At 42.4% G+C, this 19,542-nt stretch overlaps 1 protein-coding gene across 5 annotated transcripts in view; it reads left to right on the forward strand.

Annotated features, from left to right (window-relative positions):
• Positions 1-18,404, forward strand: part of LOC139570429 (ferritin, lower subunit) — a 31,332-nt gene extending 12,928 nt beyond the window's left edge. The window contains exons 2-5 of one of the 5 annotated variants that reach the window (XM_071392305.1): positions 3,723-3,826; positions 9,471-9,617; positions 17,100-17,225; positions 17,525-18,404. In XM_071392305.1, the coding sequence (XP_071248406.1) occupies positions 3,725-3,826; positions 9,471-9,617; positions 17,100-17,225; positions 17,525-17,674 (525 nt within the window). In that variant the 5' untranslated portion in view covers positions 3,723-3,724 and the 3' untranslated portion in view covers positions 17,675-18,404. Of the gene's footprint in view, positions 1-3,722; positions 3,827-3,876; positions 8,213-9,470; positions 9,618-17,099; positions 17,226-17,524 lie in introns of those variants that run through there. The other 4 variants (XM_071392306.1, XM_071392307.1, XM_071392304.1 and 1 more) reach the window with 4 other exon arrangements.
• The last annotated feature ends 1,138 nt before the right edge of the window (positions 18,405-19,542 follow it).

Here is a 19,542-nt window from a genome sequence, read left to right on the forward strand (position 1 = left end):
GATTATGTTAGGTCACACCAAACCACAATAAGCATAGCCATTTTTCCAGCGAAAGATAGCAGTCACAAAAAGCACAAATAGAGATAAAATTAATCACTAACCTTTGATGATCTTCATCAGATGACACTCATAGGACTTCATGTTACACAATCCATGCATGTTTTGTTTGATAAAGTTCATATTTATATTAAAAAAAAAATAGTTTACATTGGCGCGTTACATTCACTAGTTCCAAAAACATCAAGTGATTTTGCATAGCCACATCGTTTCAACAGAAATACTCATCATAAATGTAGATGATAATACAAGTTATACACATGGAATTATAGATATACCTCTCCTTAATGCAACCGCTGTGTCAGAAAAAAACTTTACGGAAAAAAGCAAACCATGCAATAATCTGAGACGGAGCTCAGAACAATAGTCAAATTTGCCGCCATGTTGGAGTCAACAGAAACCAGAAATGACATGATAAATATTCCCTTACCTTTGATGATCTTCATCAGAATGCACTCCCAGGAATCCCAGGTCCACAATAAATGCTTGATTTGTTCGATAATGTCCGTTATTTATGTCCAATTAGCTACTTTGGTTAGCGCGTTTGGTAAACAATTCCAAAGTCACGAAGCGCGTTCACTAAAACCTGACGAAATGTCCAAAAGTTCCGTAACAGTCAGTAGAAACATGTCAAACGATGTATTGAATCAATCTTTAGAATGTTGTTAACATATATCTTGAATAACGTTCCAACCAGAGAATTACATTGACTTCAGATGAGCGATGGAACGGAGCTGCCTCACGTGAATGCGCGTGGTCAAAGAATGTTCACCTCATGGCAGTGGTGACTCATTCCTGTCTCCTTCGGCCCCCCTTCACATTAGAGTCATCAGACAAAGTTCTACAGACTGTTGACATCTAGTGGAAGCCATAGGAAGTGAATACTCATTCATATCTCGCTGTGATTTCAATGGGATCTTGGTTGAAACTCGACCAGCCTCAGAATTTCCACTTCCTGTTTGGATTTTTTCTCAGGTTTTTGCCTGCCATATGAGTTCTGTTATACTCACAGACATAATTCAAACAGTTTTAGAAACTTCGGAGTGTTTTCTATCCAATACTAATAATAATATGCATATATTAGTAACTGGGACTGAGGAGCAGGCCGTTTACTCTGGGCACCTTTCATCCAAGCTACTCAATACTGCCCCTGCAGCCATAAGAAGTTAAACACTGTTTCCCATGCTTGTTCAATGAACCATAGACAATTAATGAACATGCGCCTGTGGAACGGTCGTTAAGACAATAACAGCTTACAGACGGTAGGCAATTAAGGTCACAGTTATGAAAACTTAGGACACTAACGAGGCCTTTCTACTGACTCTGAATAACACCCAAAGAAAGATGCCCAAGGTCCCTGCTCATCTGCGTGAACGTGCCTTAGGTATGCTGCAAGGAGGCATGAAGACTGCAGATATGGCCAGGGCAATAAATTGCAATGTCTGTACTGTGAGACGCCTAAGACAGCGCTACAGGGAGACCGGACGGACAGCTGATCGTCCTCGCATTGGCAGACCACGTGTAACAACTTACTTAATGCAGCTGGTGGCCACACCAGATACTGACTTACTTTTTATTTTGACCCCCCCCTTTGTTCAGGGACACATTATTCTATTTCTGTTCGTCACATGTCTGTGGAACTTGTTCATTTTGTCTCAGTTGTTGAATCTTATGTTCATATGAATATTTACACTTGTTAAGTTTGCTGAAAATAAACGCAGCTGACAGTGAGAGGACATTTCTTTTTTTGCTGAGTTTATATAAATAATATCTATTTAGTCTCAATAAATAATCAAACATGTTCAATTTGGTTTAAATATTGCAAAAACACAGTGTTGGAGAAATAAATGTGCAATATGTGCCATGTAAAAAAAGCTAACGTTTAAGTTCCTTGCTCAGTACATGAGAACATATGAAAGCTGGTGGTTCAATATTCCCAGTTCTTCAATATTCCCAGTTGAGGTTTTAGGTTGTAGTTATTATAGGAATTATGACGCGTCGACTGTTTCTCTCTATACCATTTGTATTTCATATACCGTTTGACTATTGGATGTTCTTATAGGCACTTTAGTATTGCCAGCCTAATCTTGGGAGTTGACAGGCTTGAAGTCATAAACAGCACTGCTTCAAGCATTGCTAAGAGCTGCTGGCAAACGCAGTAAAGTACTGTTTGAATGAATGCTTACGAGCCTGCTGCTGTCTACCACCGCTCAATCAGACTGCTCTATCAAATCATAGACTTAATTATAATATAATAAATACAGAGCCTTTGGTCATTAATATGGTCAAATCCGGCAACTATCATTTCGAAAACCAAATGTTTATTCTTTCAGTGAAATACAGAACCGTTCCGTATTTTATCGAACGGGTGGCAACCCTAAGTCTAAATATTGCTGTTACATTGCACAACCTTCAATGTTATGTCATAATTATGTAAAATTCTGGCAAATCAGTTCGCAACGAGCCAGGTTAGCCAAACGGTTGCATATGCCCGGACTCTGCTTGCACTGCACGCAAGAGAAGTGACAATTTCCCTAGTTAATATTGCCTGCTAACATGAATTTTTTAACTAAATATGCAGGTTTAAAAAAATATACTTCTGTGTATTGATTTTAAGAAAGGCATTGATGTTTATGGTTAGGTACATTTGTTCAACGATAGTGCTTTTTTCGCAAATGCGCTTTTGTTAAAACACCCGTTTGGCGAAGTTAAAGTAGGCTGTGATTCGATGATAATCAATGCGGTGCCTGTTAATTTATATGCAACGCAAAACAACCTAGTTAACTACACATGGTTGATGATATTACTAGGTTAACTAGTGATTATGTGAAGATTAAACTTCTTATAAAAAAAAACAATGTTAGCTAGCAACTTACCTTGGCTCCTTGCAGCCACAAGGTCCTTTTGACGCTGCACTCGCGTAACAGGTGGTCAGGCTGCCACGCAGTTTCCTCGTGGATTGCAATGTAATCGGCCATAATCGGCGTCCAAAAAGGCTGATTACTTGAAATCGGCCCTAATTAATCGGTCGACCTCTATTTCCAACCGTGCAACTCTGCCACTTATTTAGTATGGCTTCCGTTAGACAGTGTCAGCTGTGTCTGCCACCTTAGCTGAATAAAACCTTGAATTTGATCTCCCTTTACTCCACAACACATGATATGCAGGATTTCCGTTAGCCGGTAATAGCCGATAAATAAAACGGGCGCCGGCCAATTGTCCAGGAGAAGAAAGAAAAATCGCATTGCAGAATAATGCTTTTTAGCCTATTCATTGATTTTAAATAACAGTTGATGGAAATACATTTGGCTGGTCATGCTTATTGGTCTATAGGTCAATTTGCATAATTTAGTGGAATTCAATTAGTAGGTGTGTATTTTGTTAGTCAATATGTTTATCACGCATACAGACCCTATGAGTTTATACATACTGTACGGTGCTGCACGGACACAGCTTTATGTAGACATGAGTTATATTAGCTATGATTTTATAACTTCCAAGACTAAGCTATTTGTTATTTACTTAGAATTCCTGCCTTTGTTTCATTTCAGGAAAGAAAGTTACTAGTAATGGTGTGGGTGAACATGGTTTTGTAAATTATTCAATATATATTCCATACCATTGCGTTCTTTTAGTTAATTTCATATCTTTTTTTGCCATTTCAGAGATGCAGTCGCAGGTAAATCACAACTTCCACCCAGAGAGTGAGGTGAACATCAACAAGCTGGTGAACATCAAGCTAACTGCATCCTACACCTACCTCTCCCTGGTATGGTCTATATAATATGTACAGTGCATTCGGAAAGTATTCAGACCCCTTCGCTTTTTCCACATTTGTTATGTTACAGCCTTATTCTAAAATTGATTAAATGAACATTTTCCTTGTCAGTCTACACACACAATACCCCATTATAACAAAACAAAAACAGTTTTTTTTTTAGAAATGTTTGCAACTATCTAATGTAAAGTGTTAATTTTTTTATTAAGTATTCAGACTCTATGCTATGAGACTTGAAATTGAGCTTGGGTGCATTCTGTTTCTACAACTTGATTGGGGTCCACCTGTGGTAAATTCAATTAATTGGACATGATTTGGAAAGGCACACACCTGTCTATAAGGTCCCACAGTTGACAGTGGATGTCAGAGCAAAGACCAAGCCGAAGGAATTGTCCGTAGAGCTCCGAGATAGGATTGTGTCGAGGCACAGATCTGGGGAAGGGGTACAAAAAAAAAACTGCGCAATCGGAAGAAGAGCCTTGGTTAGGGTCATGACCAAGAATCCGATGGTCACACTGACAGAGCTCCAGAGTTACTCTGTGGAGATGGGAGAACCTTCCAGAAGGACAACCATCTCTGCAGCACTCCACCAATCAAGCGTTTATGGCAGAGTGGCTAGACTCTTCAGTAAAGGCACATGAAAGCCCGCTTGAAGTTTGCTAAAAGGCACCTAAAGGACTCCGACAATGAGAAACAAGATTATCTGGTCTGATGAAATCAACATTGAACTCTTTGGCCTGAATGCCAAGCGTCACGTCTGGAGGAAACCAGGCACCGTTCATCACCTGGCCAATACCATCCCTCCTTGTGAAGCATGGTGGCAGCATCATGCTGTAGGGATGTTTTTCAAGGACTGGGAGACTAGTCAGGATCAAGGGAAAGATGAACAGCGCAAAGTACAGATCCTTGATGAAAACCTGCTACAGAGTGCTTAGGACCTCTGACTGGGGTGAAGGTTCACCTTCCAACAGGACAACGACCCTAAGCACAAAGCCAAGACAACACAGGAGTGGCTTCGGGACAAGTCTCCGAATGTCCTTGAGTGGCCCAGCCAGAGTTCGGACTTGAACACAAACAAACATCTCTGGAGAGACATGAAAATAGCTGTGCAGCGACACTCCCCATCCAACCTGACAGAGCTTGAGAGGATGTGCAAAGAAGAATGGGAGCAACTCCCCAAATACCGGTGTGCCAAGCTTGTAGTGTCATACCCAAGAAGACTCGAGGCTGTAAATCGTTGCCAAAGGTGCTTCAACAAAGTACTGAGTAAAGGGTCTGAATACTTAAGTAAATGTGATGTTTTTGTATTTTTATACATTTGCTCAATTTCTAAACTTGTTTTTGCTTTGTCATTGTGGGGTATTAAAATCAAATCAAATTTTATTTGTCACATACACATGGTTAGCAGATGTTAATGCGAGTGTAGCGAAATTCTTGTGCTTCTAGTTCCGACCATGCAGTAATATCTAACAAGTAATCTAACCTAACAATTTCACAACTACCTTATACACACAAGTATAAAGGAATGAATAAGAATATGTACATAAAAATATATGAATGAGTGATGACCGAACGGCATAGGCAAGATGCAGTAGATGGTATAGAGTACAGTATATACATATGAGTAATGTAGGGTATGTAAACATTATATAAAGTGGCTAGTGATACATTTATTACATACATTTTTCCAATATTAAAGTGGCTAGAGTTGAGTCAGTATGTTAGCAGCAGCCACTCAATGTTAGTGATGGCTGCTTAACAGTCTGATGGCCTTGAGATAGAAGCTGTTTTTCAGTCTCTCGGTCCCTGCTTTGATGCACCTGTACTGACCTCACCTTCTGGATGATAGCGGGGTGAACAGGCAGTTGCTCGGGTGGTTGTTGTCGATGATCTTTTTGGCCTTCCTGTGACATAGGGTGGTGTAGGTGTCCTGAGGGCAGGTAGTTTGCCCCCGGTGATGTGTTGTGCAGACCTCACTACCCTCTGGAGAGCCTTACGGTTATGGGCCTAGCAGTTGCCGTACCAGGCGGTGATACAGCCTGACAGGATGCTCTCGATTGTGCATCTGTAAAAGTTTGTGAGTGATTTTGCTGCGCCGCCTTCACCACGCTGTCTGTGTGGGTGGACCATTTCAGTTTGTCCGTGATGTGTACGCCGAGGAACTTTCACCGTCTCCACTACTGTCCCGTCGATGTGGATAGGGGGCTGCTCCCTCTGCTTTTTCCTGAAGTCCACGATCATCTCTTTTGTTTTGTTGACATTGAGTGTGAGGTTATTTTCCTGACACCACACTCCGAGGGCCCTCACCTCCTCCCTGTAGGCCGTCTCGTCGTTGTTGGTAATCAAGCCTACCACTGTAGTGTCGTCTGCAAACTTGATGATTGAGTTGGAGGCGTGCATGGCCATGCAGTCGTGGGTGAACAGGGAGTACAGAAGAGGGCTGAAAACGCACCCTTGTGGGGCCCCAGTGTTGAGGATCAGCAGGGTGGAGATGTTGCTACCTACCCTCACCACCTGGGGTCGGCCCGTCAGGAAGTCCAGGACCCAGTTGCACAGGGCGGGGTCGAGACCCAGGGTCTCGAGCTTAATGACGAGTTTGGAGGGTACTATGGTGTTAAATGCTGAACTGTAGTCGATGAACAGCATTCTTACATAGGTATTCCTCTTGTCCAGATGGGTTAGGGCATTGTGATTGCGTTGTCTGTGGACCTATTGGAGCGGTAAGCAAATTGGAGTGGGTCTAGGGTGTCAGGTAGGGTGGAGGTGATATGGTCCTTGACTACACTCTCAAAGCACTTCATGATGACCGAAGTGAGTGCTACAGGGCGGTAGTCATTTAGCTCAGTTACCTTAGCTTTCTTGGGAACAGGAACAATGGTGGCCCTCTTGAAGCATGTGGGAACAGCAGACTGGGATAAGGATTGATTGAATATGTCCTTAAACACACCAGCCAGCTGGTCTGCGCATGCTCTGAGGATGCGGCTGGGGATGCAGTCTGGACCTGCAGCCTTGCGAGGGTTAACACATTTAAATGTTTTACTCACTTTGGCTGCAGTGAAGGAGAGCGCGCAGGTTTGGTAGCGGGCAGTGTCAGTGGCACTGTATTATCCTCAAAGCGAGCAAAGAAGTTGTTTAGTCTGTCTTGACGGGGCTGGTTTTTCTTTTGTAGTCCGTGATTGACTGTAGACCCTGCCACATACCTCTCTTGTTTGAGCCGTTGAATTGCGACTCTACTTTGTCTCTATACTGACGCTTAGCTTGTTTGATTGCCTTGCGGAGGGAATAGCTACACTGTTTGTATTCGGTCATGTTTCCGGTCACCTTCCCCTGATTTAAAAGCAGTGGTTCGCGCTTTCAGTTTTGCGCGAATGCTGCCATCAATCCACGGTTTCTGGTTGGGGAATGTCTTAATAGACGCTGTGGATACAACATCACCGATGCACTTGCTAATAAACTCGCTCACCGAATCAGCGTATTCATCAATGTTGTTGTTCGGCGCTATGTGGAACATATCCCAGTCCACGTGATCGAAGCAATCTTGAAGTGTGTAATCCGATTGGTCAGACCAGTGTTGAACAGACCTGAGCGCGGGTGCTTCCTGTTTTAGTTTCTGTCTATAGGCTGGGAGCAACAAAATGGAGTCGTGGTCAGCTTTTCCGAAAGGAGGGCGGGGGAGGGCCTTATTTGTGTCGCGGAAGTTAGAATAACAATGATCCAGAGTTTTACCAGACCGGGTTGCGCAATCGATATGCTGATAGAATTTAGGGAGCCTTGTTTTCAGATTGTTAAAATTCCTAGATACAATAAATGCAGCCTCAGGATATGTGGTTTACATAGAGTCGAATGAAGTTCTTTCAGGACCGTCGATGTGTCTGCTTGGGGGGAATATACACGACTGTGATTATGATCGAAGAGAATTCTCTTGGTAGATAATGCGGTCGTTATTTGATTGTGAGGAATTTTAAGTCAGGTGAACAAAAGGACTTGAGTTCCTGTATGTTGTTATGATCACACCACGTCTCGTTAATCATAAGGCATACACCCCCGCCCTTCTTCTTACCAGAGAGATGCTTGTTTTTGTCTCGAGTGAGCCATGTTTCCGTGAAACAAAGAACGTTAGTCTATGTCTCTCTGGAAGGTAACCATTGCTCGGATTTCGTCTACCTTGTTGTCAAGAGACTGGACATTGGCGAGTAGTATGCTCGGAAGTGGTGCGCGATGTGCACGTCTACGGAGCCTGACCAGAAGACCGCTCCATCTGCCCCTTCTACGGCGCCGTTGTTTTGGGTCGACAGCTGGGATCTGATCCATTGTCCTGGGTGGTGGGCCAAACAGAGGATCCGCTTCGGGACAGTCGTATTCCTGGTCGTAATGTTGGTGAGTTGACGTTGCTCTTATATCCAATAGTTCCTCCCGACTGTATGTAATAAAACCTAAGATTTCCTGGGTTAGCAATGTAAGAAATAACACATAAAAAAACAATACTGCATAGTTTCCTAGGAACGCGAAGCGAGGCGGCCATCTCTGTCAGCACCAGAAGTAACATTATTAATATTGTGCGTAGATTGAGGGGGACACCCCCAATTCAATCCATTTTAGAATAAGGCTAACAACAAAATATGGAAAAAGTGAAGGCGTCTGAATACTTTTTGAATGTACAGAGTATACAAAACATTAAGAACATCTGCTCTTTCCATGACAGACTGACCAGGTGAAAGCGATGCTCCCTTATTGATGTGACTTGTTAAATACACTTCAATCAGTGTAGATGAAGGGGAGGAGACAGGTTAAAGAAGGATTTCTAAGCCTTGAGACAATTGAGACATGGATTGTGTGTGCCATTCAGTGGGTGAATGGGCAAGACAAAAAATGTAAGCACCTTTGAACTAGGTATGATGGCAGGTAGGTGCCAGGTAGGTGCCAGGCACACCGGTTTGTGTCAAGAACTGCAATGCTGCTGGGTTTTTCACACAACAGTTTGCTGTGTATCAAGAATGGTCCACCACCCAAAGGACATCCAGCCAACTTGACACAACTGTGGAAAGCATTGGTGTCAACATGAGCCAGCATCCCTGTGGAACACTTTCGACCATGCCCCGACTAATTGAGGCTGTTCTGATGGCAAGGGGGGGGGGCGCACAATTCAAAATTAGGAAGGTGTTCCTAATGTTTGGTATACTCATTTTCATTTATTACCCCTTTTTCTCCCCAAATTCATGGTATCCAATTGTCTCATCTCTGCAACTTCCGCACGGACTCGGGAGAGGCCGAAGGTCGAGAGCCGTTTGTCCTCCAAAACACAACCCGCTCTGTCGCGGCTGGCAGCGACAGAGCCTGGACTCGAACCCAGAATCTCTAGTGGCACAGCTAGCACTGCAGTGCCTTAGACCACTGCGCCACTCGGGAGGCTGTACTCAGTGTATATCTAGCCCCTTATCTGCTCTAGCTTACTCCGATAGGGCCCTCTCTCCTAAATGTTCTTTCTTATTCTTTCCTCTCCATGTTATTTTCATGTGTTTTAGTTCTTTGACTGGCACTGGCTATTTTCTACTCCATAGTCCACCATGTTATAAAAATGTGATCTGTTGATACCGACCTGTTTTTATCTAATGTGTATTTCTCTGTTCTCGCCCAGGGGATGTATTTCGACAGGGACGACGTGGCTTTGCGCAGCTTCTCTAGTTTTTTCCTGGAGCGCTCTGTGAAGGAGAGAGAGCAGGCAGAAAAATTGCTGGAATACCAGAATATGAGAGGCGGTCGCGTTCTCCTTCAGCCCATCGCTGTAAGTCACTATTTCTCCCCGGTTAACTACAAAACATGCTCACTCCTATTTTGCTTTTAAGGCCTTTGTACCTGAGATTGGCAGCTGAATTTCCTGTCCTGGAATTGCCCTCTGTCATTATCATAATTCTCAATTTTTGTTTTCTTTTCCCAGGTTTCAGTTTTTTTTTGGGGGGGGGGGGGGGGTTGCTCTCAAAATCACTTTTTTTAATAGAACATCCAACTTTGTTATTATTATTAAGTCTACAGGAAAGCTTAAATCACATCAGGAGACCACTTTGAGGTCTGGGAAAAAAAGAAAAAAAAACTCAAAGAAATGTAGGTGTGGTTACCCTTCATTGCCACACCCACCAGCCAGAGACCATTGTTCGGTTACCTGTGTTTCTGTAGCGCTCATGTGATTGCAGGGTTTGCAGAACAAATGCCCACTGGATTGATGCAAACAATCATGATATCCTTAGTTAACATTTAATTGGTAAGATTTTTAGGAAAGCCTTTCCATCCGCCAGCGGACGGTTATCATTATCGCTAATGGCTACGCAAAGCATAGACTAGGCATATGCGCACACAACACACATAGACGGCATTCCTGTGCCATTTCAGAAAGTTGCAGAAAAAAATGCATTTCATTCCCTATGAGTCCCACCTTGACGCTGGTGTGATTTTTACTTATAACCCATTTTAAACATCTTCTGCATCCATTGGTACCAACCATTAGTGTGTGTAAACGAGGGCTGAGCTAGAGTGGTATTTATGAGACAAGGACTCAAGTCCAAATGGTTTGAGCTTTTAGTAGTTTGTATCGACCCATTTGAAAAGCTGAGTCTCTCAAACACGCACATGTAACATGTTTTGCTCGTTTCTGGTGCGTTCACAAGCTACGCGAGTCGTTAGATCATATGAGATCCAAGGACATAGTGTCTAATACTGTAATAACCTCACTTAGTTGCTGTCAAACGCAACACAGTTGTCACTAACTAGTTGGATATTAATTTCCCACTGAGCAAACCATTTCTGTACATACAGCGCTCCTATACATTTATTTTTATCGGATTTTTGCTTAGGCAGACTTTTGTCAATTAAAAACTCATGAATGCAACTGTTTGTCAAATTGTTTTGTAGCCTTGGTTGTCGTGAAAATAAATGTTAAAACACTTCATTGTGAGGCTAAATATAAGGGCTGGACATGCAAATAAATGAGTCGGATAAATCAAAAGCTGATTTTCGCTCGGTCTCGGGACTGATAGGGTTAACTTGAGCAAATTAATGATTTAGTTGATTTCATAAGTTGAATATTGTCGAATTCCCTCAATGCACATTTCACGCTTGAACGTTGCAAGCCCTCTTATCGGGGTGCCATTTCCGGTGCGTTGCCAAAGGGAGGAGATCTTGTTAAATATGGATACAATTTGTTAATTACTTAATGACATTCGCAGAATTTGAAAGCTACAGCGATACACTTGTGAGAAATATTAAAACGAGTGTTTCAACATATAGTATAACCAGTACAAAGATTATGCTAGCTAGCCAGCTTCTTCAATAGACTTGACTGGTTAGCTAGCTAGAAGCAGAGCTTTCTGGCTAATATCATAGACTAACATTGTTTTACAAAGATGTATGTACTTGTCATGTTAGTTGAAGCTAACATTAGTTTGCAACATTATTGCTTGCTAAGCTCCGTTTGGTTGGCTTTGCTATCTAGCAAGCCGAGATCTCATTGCTTAAATTGGTAATCCAATGTTTTGAAAACCGCTTGCTAGCCCCCCTCCAGTACATAGTGCACTGTTTGACGAAATAAGACATGGTTTAAGAGGGAGCCAGAGATCCAGAAAAACCTGTACCCAACCATCCGCTGGCCTTCACAGATTTTGCCGTTATGCTCCTGAAGTTGCCGGTAATAGGCTACACCAGGTGTCGGCAACCTTTTTCAATTGGAATGCCAATTTATCTTACCATTTCTACCGATCTGCGTGCCAGCTATGGTATTCATATGCATGTTTTAATTTCATTTGTATTGGTGCATCTCAAAATCATTCATGTGGTTAATCAAAGTTATCTAAATAAATTATACAAAGTTATCTAAATGAAAATGATACAATCTTAAGCTAACTTCTATTTCCATTGATAAACATTTCGGTCTGCAGGCCAAATATCATAAATCACATTGGCCTGTCTGCAACAAACTTAAAATATTGTATCAACTGGGTCTGGCTCAAAGTTCATGCTAACAAAACTTGCAACATTGTATAAAATATTCTGGGCCCTCATTTTCCCGCACCAGTGAGCTCTGGACAGACAGCTGTAGGCTATTTGTGCAAGGGATAAGAAGTAATCAGGTAGGCCGATTTTGTTTTTTTATTTATGACGTTTCCACTGGATCAGCGCCTGACATTTTCCCCTTTCACACCGAATGGGAGAGGCTGGAAAGATTTTTCAAATACAGAGGAATTAACATTCTCGGTGGAAGTAAAAACATTGTTTACTTGCTGTTTTAAGGTGAAGACAATTACTTTGAGAAGCGCCACATCTCATTGGTGGTGAGTTAAGGCCGACTTCTATGCGTAATCAGGTGCGTGTCCTTACTCAACTTTGACAGGAGCGCGCCAAACAATAGACAATGAATAAATTGACAGAACTCATAAATGGAATGAAATTAACCAGAACTTGTCTCACAAGTCAGGCATTGGTTGTGCGCTCTGCAAACAACGTGTCCACTCCGACAATGAGAACGGTAAAAGACTGTGCCATCCCTGTGGCCTTCGCAATGGATAAGTTCAAGAAGTGAGATTATCAGCATGTATAAAGTAACAATACAAAAGACACATCATTTTGGCAACAAAATATTCAGGGTGACTTGACTGAAGTGACTGTACAAAACATTAAGAACACCTAATATTGAGCTGACAAAAGGGAATATGAATCATAAACACATTAACTTTGTTCATCCATGTGCAATGTGCTGATTGAGGAGTGTTCATTAGAAAAGTGGTGGTGGATTGCATGTGGATCGTAGTCATGGATAATGATCGTCATCCTAGAGAATCATTTTAAATTCAGTTGTCCAGATCAGCTGGGAAATAAAACCAACACAACTCACTGTTACAAATGCATGACTATTGTTATGGTTTCATGACACTTGAATAAACGCATGGTTGTAGGTACTTACACTCCTGAGAGGCTGGCAAGATGTGGGCGGCTTATACAGGTACATGGTGCACAGAGTTGTCACAGTGTATTCCAGACACCCATCCTAAACCCCAAAGAGTAAGCAATGCAGACGCAGAAGCACAGTGACTACCTGGCTGAGCTCAATCAGCAGGGGTCCGGGACAAGGTAGCACATAGAAATTATGAAATCAGGTCAGGGGTCCACAGCTGCAGTTGGACCAGCAGCACGGAATCTGCAGCACGACCAGGGGCTCAGGTCATCCGGTAGGGGAGAGAGAGCGAGATTAGTGGGAGCATGCCTAAGAACACACAGTACACCAGAAAAGAAAAGCTGACCCTATCCCGAGACGGTGGGGTTGGGAGACACTGGTGCTGAACGGACCGGGACAACCAGGAAGGAGCTTACCCAACCACTGAGACAGTCGCCCTAGATCTTGTATGGGGAAAAAACAATACTATATGGTGCAATACACATTAGTACATTTGTTTAGCTGTAGCAGCTAATGACAGTCATGATACTGGTGGTAGAGCTGATGGCAGAGTTGTATGTCCCATCCACTCGCTTCAGGAAGTGTGTCTGCCTTTGGTGCTTGGCAAGGAACCCATCAACGGCAGCTCTAATGGGTACTGTCCATCTGTGGTCAGCACGGGGAGAAGCTGGCAGAGGTGTGCTTGGCAGATCTGAGAGAGAGGCACAATGTTATTTTAATGAGAGTTCAGTCCAATTGACGATTCAATAGAAATCAATCTTCATGCTGATGATCTGTACGACGTGAAACGGTTAGCAATAAAGTACAAATAGATTCAAACATATGGAATATGATACAGATTATGCGCATGTGGTGGTTTCAAATAATGTTACTATTACTAGCTTGCTCTATCCCTGCTTATCCTGAAAATGTATCTGATATACAGTGCATTCAGAAAGTATTCAGACCCTTGACTTATTCCACATTTTGTTACGTTAGCCATTTTCCCCCCTCAATCTACACACAATACCCCATAATGACAAAGCAAAAAAAAGTTGAGACTTTTGAAAATGTATTAAATAATAAACTGAAATATCACATTGACATAAGTATTCAGACCCTTTACTCAGTACTTTGTTGAAGCTCCTTTGGCAGCGATTACAGCCTCGTCTTCTTGGGTATGACGCTACAAGCTTGGCACACCTGTATTTGGGGAGTTTCTCCCACTCTTATCTGCAGATTCTCTCAAGCGCTGTTAGGTTGGATGGGGAGCATCGCTGCACAGATATTTTCAGGTCTCTCCAGAGATGTTCGATTGGGTTCAAGTCCAGGCTCTGGCTGGGTCACTCAAGTACATCCACTCAAGTACACCACCATGCTTCACCGTAGGGATGGCGCCAGGTTTCTTCCAGACGTGACGCTTGGTATTCAGGCCAAAAAGGTCAATCTTGACTTCATCAGACTAGAGAATTTTGTTTCTCATGGTCTGAGAGTCCGTTTAGGTGCCTTTTGGCAAACTCCAAGCGGGCTGTTGTCCCTTTTACTGAGGAGTGGCTTCCGTCTGGACACTACCATGAAGGCCTGATTGGTGGCTGCAGAGATGGTTGTCCTTCTGGAAGGTTCTCCCATCTCCACAGAGGAACTTTGGAGCTCTGTCAGATTGACCATGGGGTTCTTGGTCACCTCCCTGAACAAGGCCCTTCTCCCCGATTGCTCAGTTCGGCCATGTGGCTAGCTCTAGGAAGTCTTGGTTGTTCCAAACTTCTTCTATTTAAGAATTATTGAGGCCACTGTGTTCTTGTGTACCTTCAATGCTGCAACAATTCTTTGGTACCCTTCCTCAGATCTGTGCGTTAACACAACCCTGTCTCGGAGCTCTACAGACAATTCCTTCGTATTTTGGCTTGGTTTTTGCTCTGACATGCACTGTCAACTGTGGGAACTTATATAGACAGGTGTGTGCCTTTCCAAATCATGCCCAATCAATTGCATTTACCACAGGTGGACTCGAACCAAGTTGTAGAAACAAGGATGATCAATGGAAATAGGATGCACCTGAGCTCAATTTCGGGTCTCATCTAAACCTGTTTTTGCTTTGTCATTATGGGGTATTGTGTGTAGATTGATGGGGAGGAACTATTTAATCAATTTTAGAGTAGGGCTGTAACGTAACAAAATGTGGGAAAAATCAAGGTCTGAATACTTTCTGAATGCACTGTAACTAGCTAGTTATTTAAAGTGAAACTGACAGCATTTTAACAACATAAACTTACTAAAATCTGTTAATATACACCACCAGGAAGAATGACTCTTTTTAATTAATTTTCTGACAAGCGAGCGCTTAGATATGGTCATATTCACTTTTTCATAAATTCTTAGTATACGTAATTCCCAAACATTCTAAGGCATTTGTGAAAATTCTATAGCAATATAAAGTGGGAAAGCGGTGGTGCGCTTGGACAATTTAAGAGACACTGCAGTAAATAAAACCTAATAAAAACATCTGTCTCGTCCATTTGCCACACGGGCCTGCCATCATTCACTTTTAACTGGACTGTGTGTTTACAGGCAGTTGCAACAGTAGATCATTAGAACGCATTCGCCAGAAGCCACAAAATACACCAGAATGGATTTCTGCAAGTATGTCAATGCCACAAGAGTCCTCTTACATTTGGGAACTTTGCAGTCCTATTGATCAAACAACCATGTCAAGTTAGGCTCTCTCCCTTTTAGTTATGCACAACAACAAGATCAACAACTAATGCTAGCAGAGCAAGATGAGCTAAAATCTAACGCAGTAACATTAGATAAACCCTCTCAAACTGTTTCAGCTAGTTGGGTGTCAAAATTGCACTGATAAACAATGGGGAATTGTAGATTACTCATCCTTCTGCAGCTTGCCTGCCCCCACGCTAAAGTTGGCTAGCTAGCTACTTTGACACAAATGAGAGAACACCTCACACGGACCTGAGTCACATTTGACTCACTCTAGCAGAGCTGGTTAGCTAGGCTGTTTACATGTTATCTAGAGGGTTCATGACTAACTTTTAGTTTTTTTGCCTACTTTTACTGATACCGGTCATATTCAGCCGATTCGTAAATTCCTCAGTTATTCTGCAATAGCACATTGAGACAAGTGCTTTGAAATCGGAGTAGATAGCCAGTGTGAATTTGCGAACGCAAGAGATATGCTAACTGGATAGAAGTCGTTCATGTTCTTGCTAGCTAACCAAATGACACCTGCATCTCTAGCTGTGTATAGCCACCGAAAAACAATGAGGGGGAAAAGTCAGTCACTCCTCTCATGACATGACATCTTCCTAGCAGCTAGCTAGCGAAAGTTAGGCTGTGTTTTTAGCTTGCTACATAAATAGATACGTTAGCCTATTAGCCACGTTATGGCTGATTTGTGATTATTGCCCTTGCTAGTTTGATTGTATTGACATTCCCAGTTGTCAGTTTTTGTCCAAAATATTGAGTCATCGAAAATGAAAACAATCTACCAGGCCAGCTGGGATTTACAACCTTATAGTAATATTTTTTGGACTACCAAGAAATGTATTGGTGAATTATATTAATCATGCATTGAGCTGCATCCATCTATTCTGCCAACAATGCCTTAATTTATGTTATGGAATGTTGAGTCAGATACAACTTATTTTTAAAACCTCTTAAATTGGTTTTGTAGCATAAACTGGGAATTGGATATGTTTGACTGATTTTATGATTCTGTTTTTCATATCTGCCATGTAGTTAAAACGCTATCAGTTCCACTTTAAGAAAGAAGGCCAGAGGGCGTGTGGAAATGATAGCTAACCAGCCATGTTATTTCAATGAAAAATTTGCTAGCTAGCATCAGCTTTGTAGCGGTAATACTATGTGCAAACATTTTGTTTTAAATTCTTCATCCAATTTTCTCAACATCCTGCTGTAGCTTACAAATTATGTGAATGTAATTTTAACAAATTTGATCCATATTTAGCGACATCTCCCTCCCTGAGTTAGCGAAGCATAGCGACCGGCCGGAAGTCAAGCCGAAATTAAACCCCCAATATGGAATGTGGGAGGTGCTAGAATGCATTGACTGTATCCGTTTTAATGTCTGGATTTTGTTATTCCGTCCGTTTTCCTCAACGCGGATTTGTCAGGGCCCTACATGCAGTTGTGATAGCCAAGTCACTGTGCCTGTTTGACTACATTGTAGGCGAACTATGAAGTATCACTAATCTACAAATAACCTTGCATGATGTATCCCAAATAACTACTCTATGTGATCTAGATTAGCGGTTCTGGGCCTCACCTTGCTCAAACTGATTCCTTCAAATGCGCGATCTGTCTCTGTTTCAGAAACCCAGCAGGGAGGACTGGCGAGGTGGCCTGGATGCCATCACCTTCTCCCTGGAGTTTCAGAAAACCCTCAACACGTCCCTCCTCGAGGTGCACCGTGGTACCAACACTCACACTGACCCCCATGTAAATCCATGATAATTATCCCATTGTGATGAACTGTTATGCATATTTTAATGGATGTTCAGTGTTATTAGATCCGATGTATTTGATAGCTATGTATAACTGAAGCTCATAACATCTATGTTGGTCTGTTAGTGATTTGAACAGATCAAAAAATGAAAAGGAGGAACAGATAGAATGTTGAAAGAATACCTGCAGAAAGCATGTGGCCTCCGCTGCAGTATGCATCTATCTCTATGATGTCAATGCTGTGCTGTCTGTTGCAACCTGGACATGACAATACAACTCTACTTCCTCTTTAGCTGTGTGACTTCCTAGAGCAGCACTTCCTGTCCGACAGCCACGACACCATCAAGAAGCTGGGTGACCATCTGGGCAGCCTGACCCGCCTCACTTCCTCTGAGACCCATGGCTCCATGGGAGAATACCTGTTTGACAAACACACCCTGTAAGACTCACAGTAAGAAGAGAGCACAGCTTTCACACAGGGACTGGAGTCTGGAGAGTTGTGCTGGGCAGAACGTCCTTTCTAAATGTGCATGCATTTCCGTTACAAGTAGCACTAAAGTGGGATTTAGCAATAGAACCACATACCTCTTACAGTACGTACAGAAAACAATGCAAGACAATGGAACAGTTGAATACCTCAACACCCGTTTACCACTTCTGATGTGAACAGTGGTTACCACTGACAAACAAAAAGGTGTAATGGGTTCGCACTCAAAAATATGTCACATAAAGCTTATTCAATTTTTCTAAATTATATGCAGATTTTTAGAGAACCACATTTTTAGAGAACAACCGATGAGCAGCATGTACTTTTGATCAAGTTTGCCACTCATCTGCCAATCAGGTATGTGGCTTTTCTGGCCTACCTGTATACAAATTAGTCACAAAGTAATACAGAATTATAGGGTATGGGAGTGGGCACGAAGGGCAACCGCCCCCAGGTGTCCGTTCACCTAAACAACTCTGGTGCTATAAGTCAACTTGGTTTCTGCCATAGAGTTGATCAAGCATTCCACCAGTAAATATGCTTAATTGTGTTGTGCATTCCTACATATTTCTGAATCATTGCTGTGTTACACCTAGTTTCATTACTCCAAAAAGCAGCATATAATCAAATATGTTCTAAAGGATTTAATCAATAGTTGAATATGAATAAAAGTAAAAGTAACACTATTGATGGCTTTGTCTCATTTTTTTCTGTTGGGGTTCCTGGTATTACTGAGTCACTGTCGAGCGAAGGTTTGTTTTACTTGCGACTGCCAGATTACTTTTTTGTATAACCGCACAGAAAATATAGGTCTGGAAAATTGGCAGTCAAAACCTATTCAGCCCAATTTTTTACATGAAGATTACCTTAAATTCCACCCATGCATTAATCTCGTTCCCAGACAATTCTGCCCAAATGCGCGAAAGGTCTGGTGGTCAAACGTGTCAAACTTGGCCTTCGTTAGCCAATAAAAAGATTTATAAGAAACTCCCCAACGCATAGGCAGTGAGGGGATTCTATTAATGTCCCGGGCGAACCGAGTTAGCGTTGATTGTATCCTATTTGGAACCGGGCTGCCTCCCGGGCGTGAGCCAGGTACCCGTTCTGGCTGACAGCGAAGCTGCCTTCCCAATAAAAACTAGTACTGTATGTTTCTGAACAATGCACCATGCTGCACTGTTGATGATGGTCTTGTTCCATGCATCAATCAATGGTTGCGTGCCACGTCATCAACTGGGCTGTCGGGCACCACATTGCTATAACATGTTGGCTGATACGTAAAATACAAATACAGACGACGTAACATCTGGCATGCGTCAGCAACGTCTGAGCAGAGGAACACAACCAATATGACGAGCGGCGCAGGGCTTCGCCTGGTCACATGACAGGCCATAGCCCGGTTCAACCCAGGGCACCTTAATAGAACTCCCTCATTGGCTTAATCTACCAACAAATAATTCCCCACAACACTTTCACCCTAAAGCCAAAATTACACGGAGGAGACACATCAGTGTGAAATTTGTGTGTTTTTTGATATTTGTTAACAAACACACCCCCATAAAGAAAATTAGAATTAAAAACAGGTTCAGCCCCTGGTTTGACCGTGATCTTGCAGAGTTATACAAAGTTACTTACTTTAAGGAGTAGTTCTCTCTGTGGGTCTAACCCCAAGAAGAACAGTTAAAGACCTGGAGACTAAACCCTCCTCACAGCTGCCCATGCCCCTTAAAGTTGATGTGGTTGTTACTGACAAGAAGCACATGGCTGAGATTTTTAATCACCACTTCATTAAGTCAGGATTCCTATTTGACTCAGCCATGTCTC

The sequence above is a fragment of the Salvelinus alpinus genome, chromosome 3 (assembly GCF_045679555.1).
Source record: "Salvelinus alpinus chromosome 3, SLU_Salpinus.1, whole genome shotgun sequence".
Classification (NCBI taxonomy): Eukaryota; Metazoa; Chordata; class Actinopteri; order Salmoniformes; family Salmonidae; genus Salvelinus; species Salvelinus alpinus.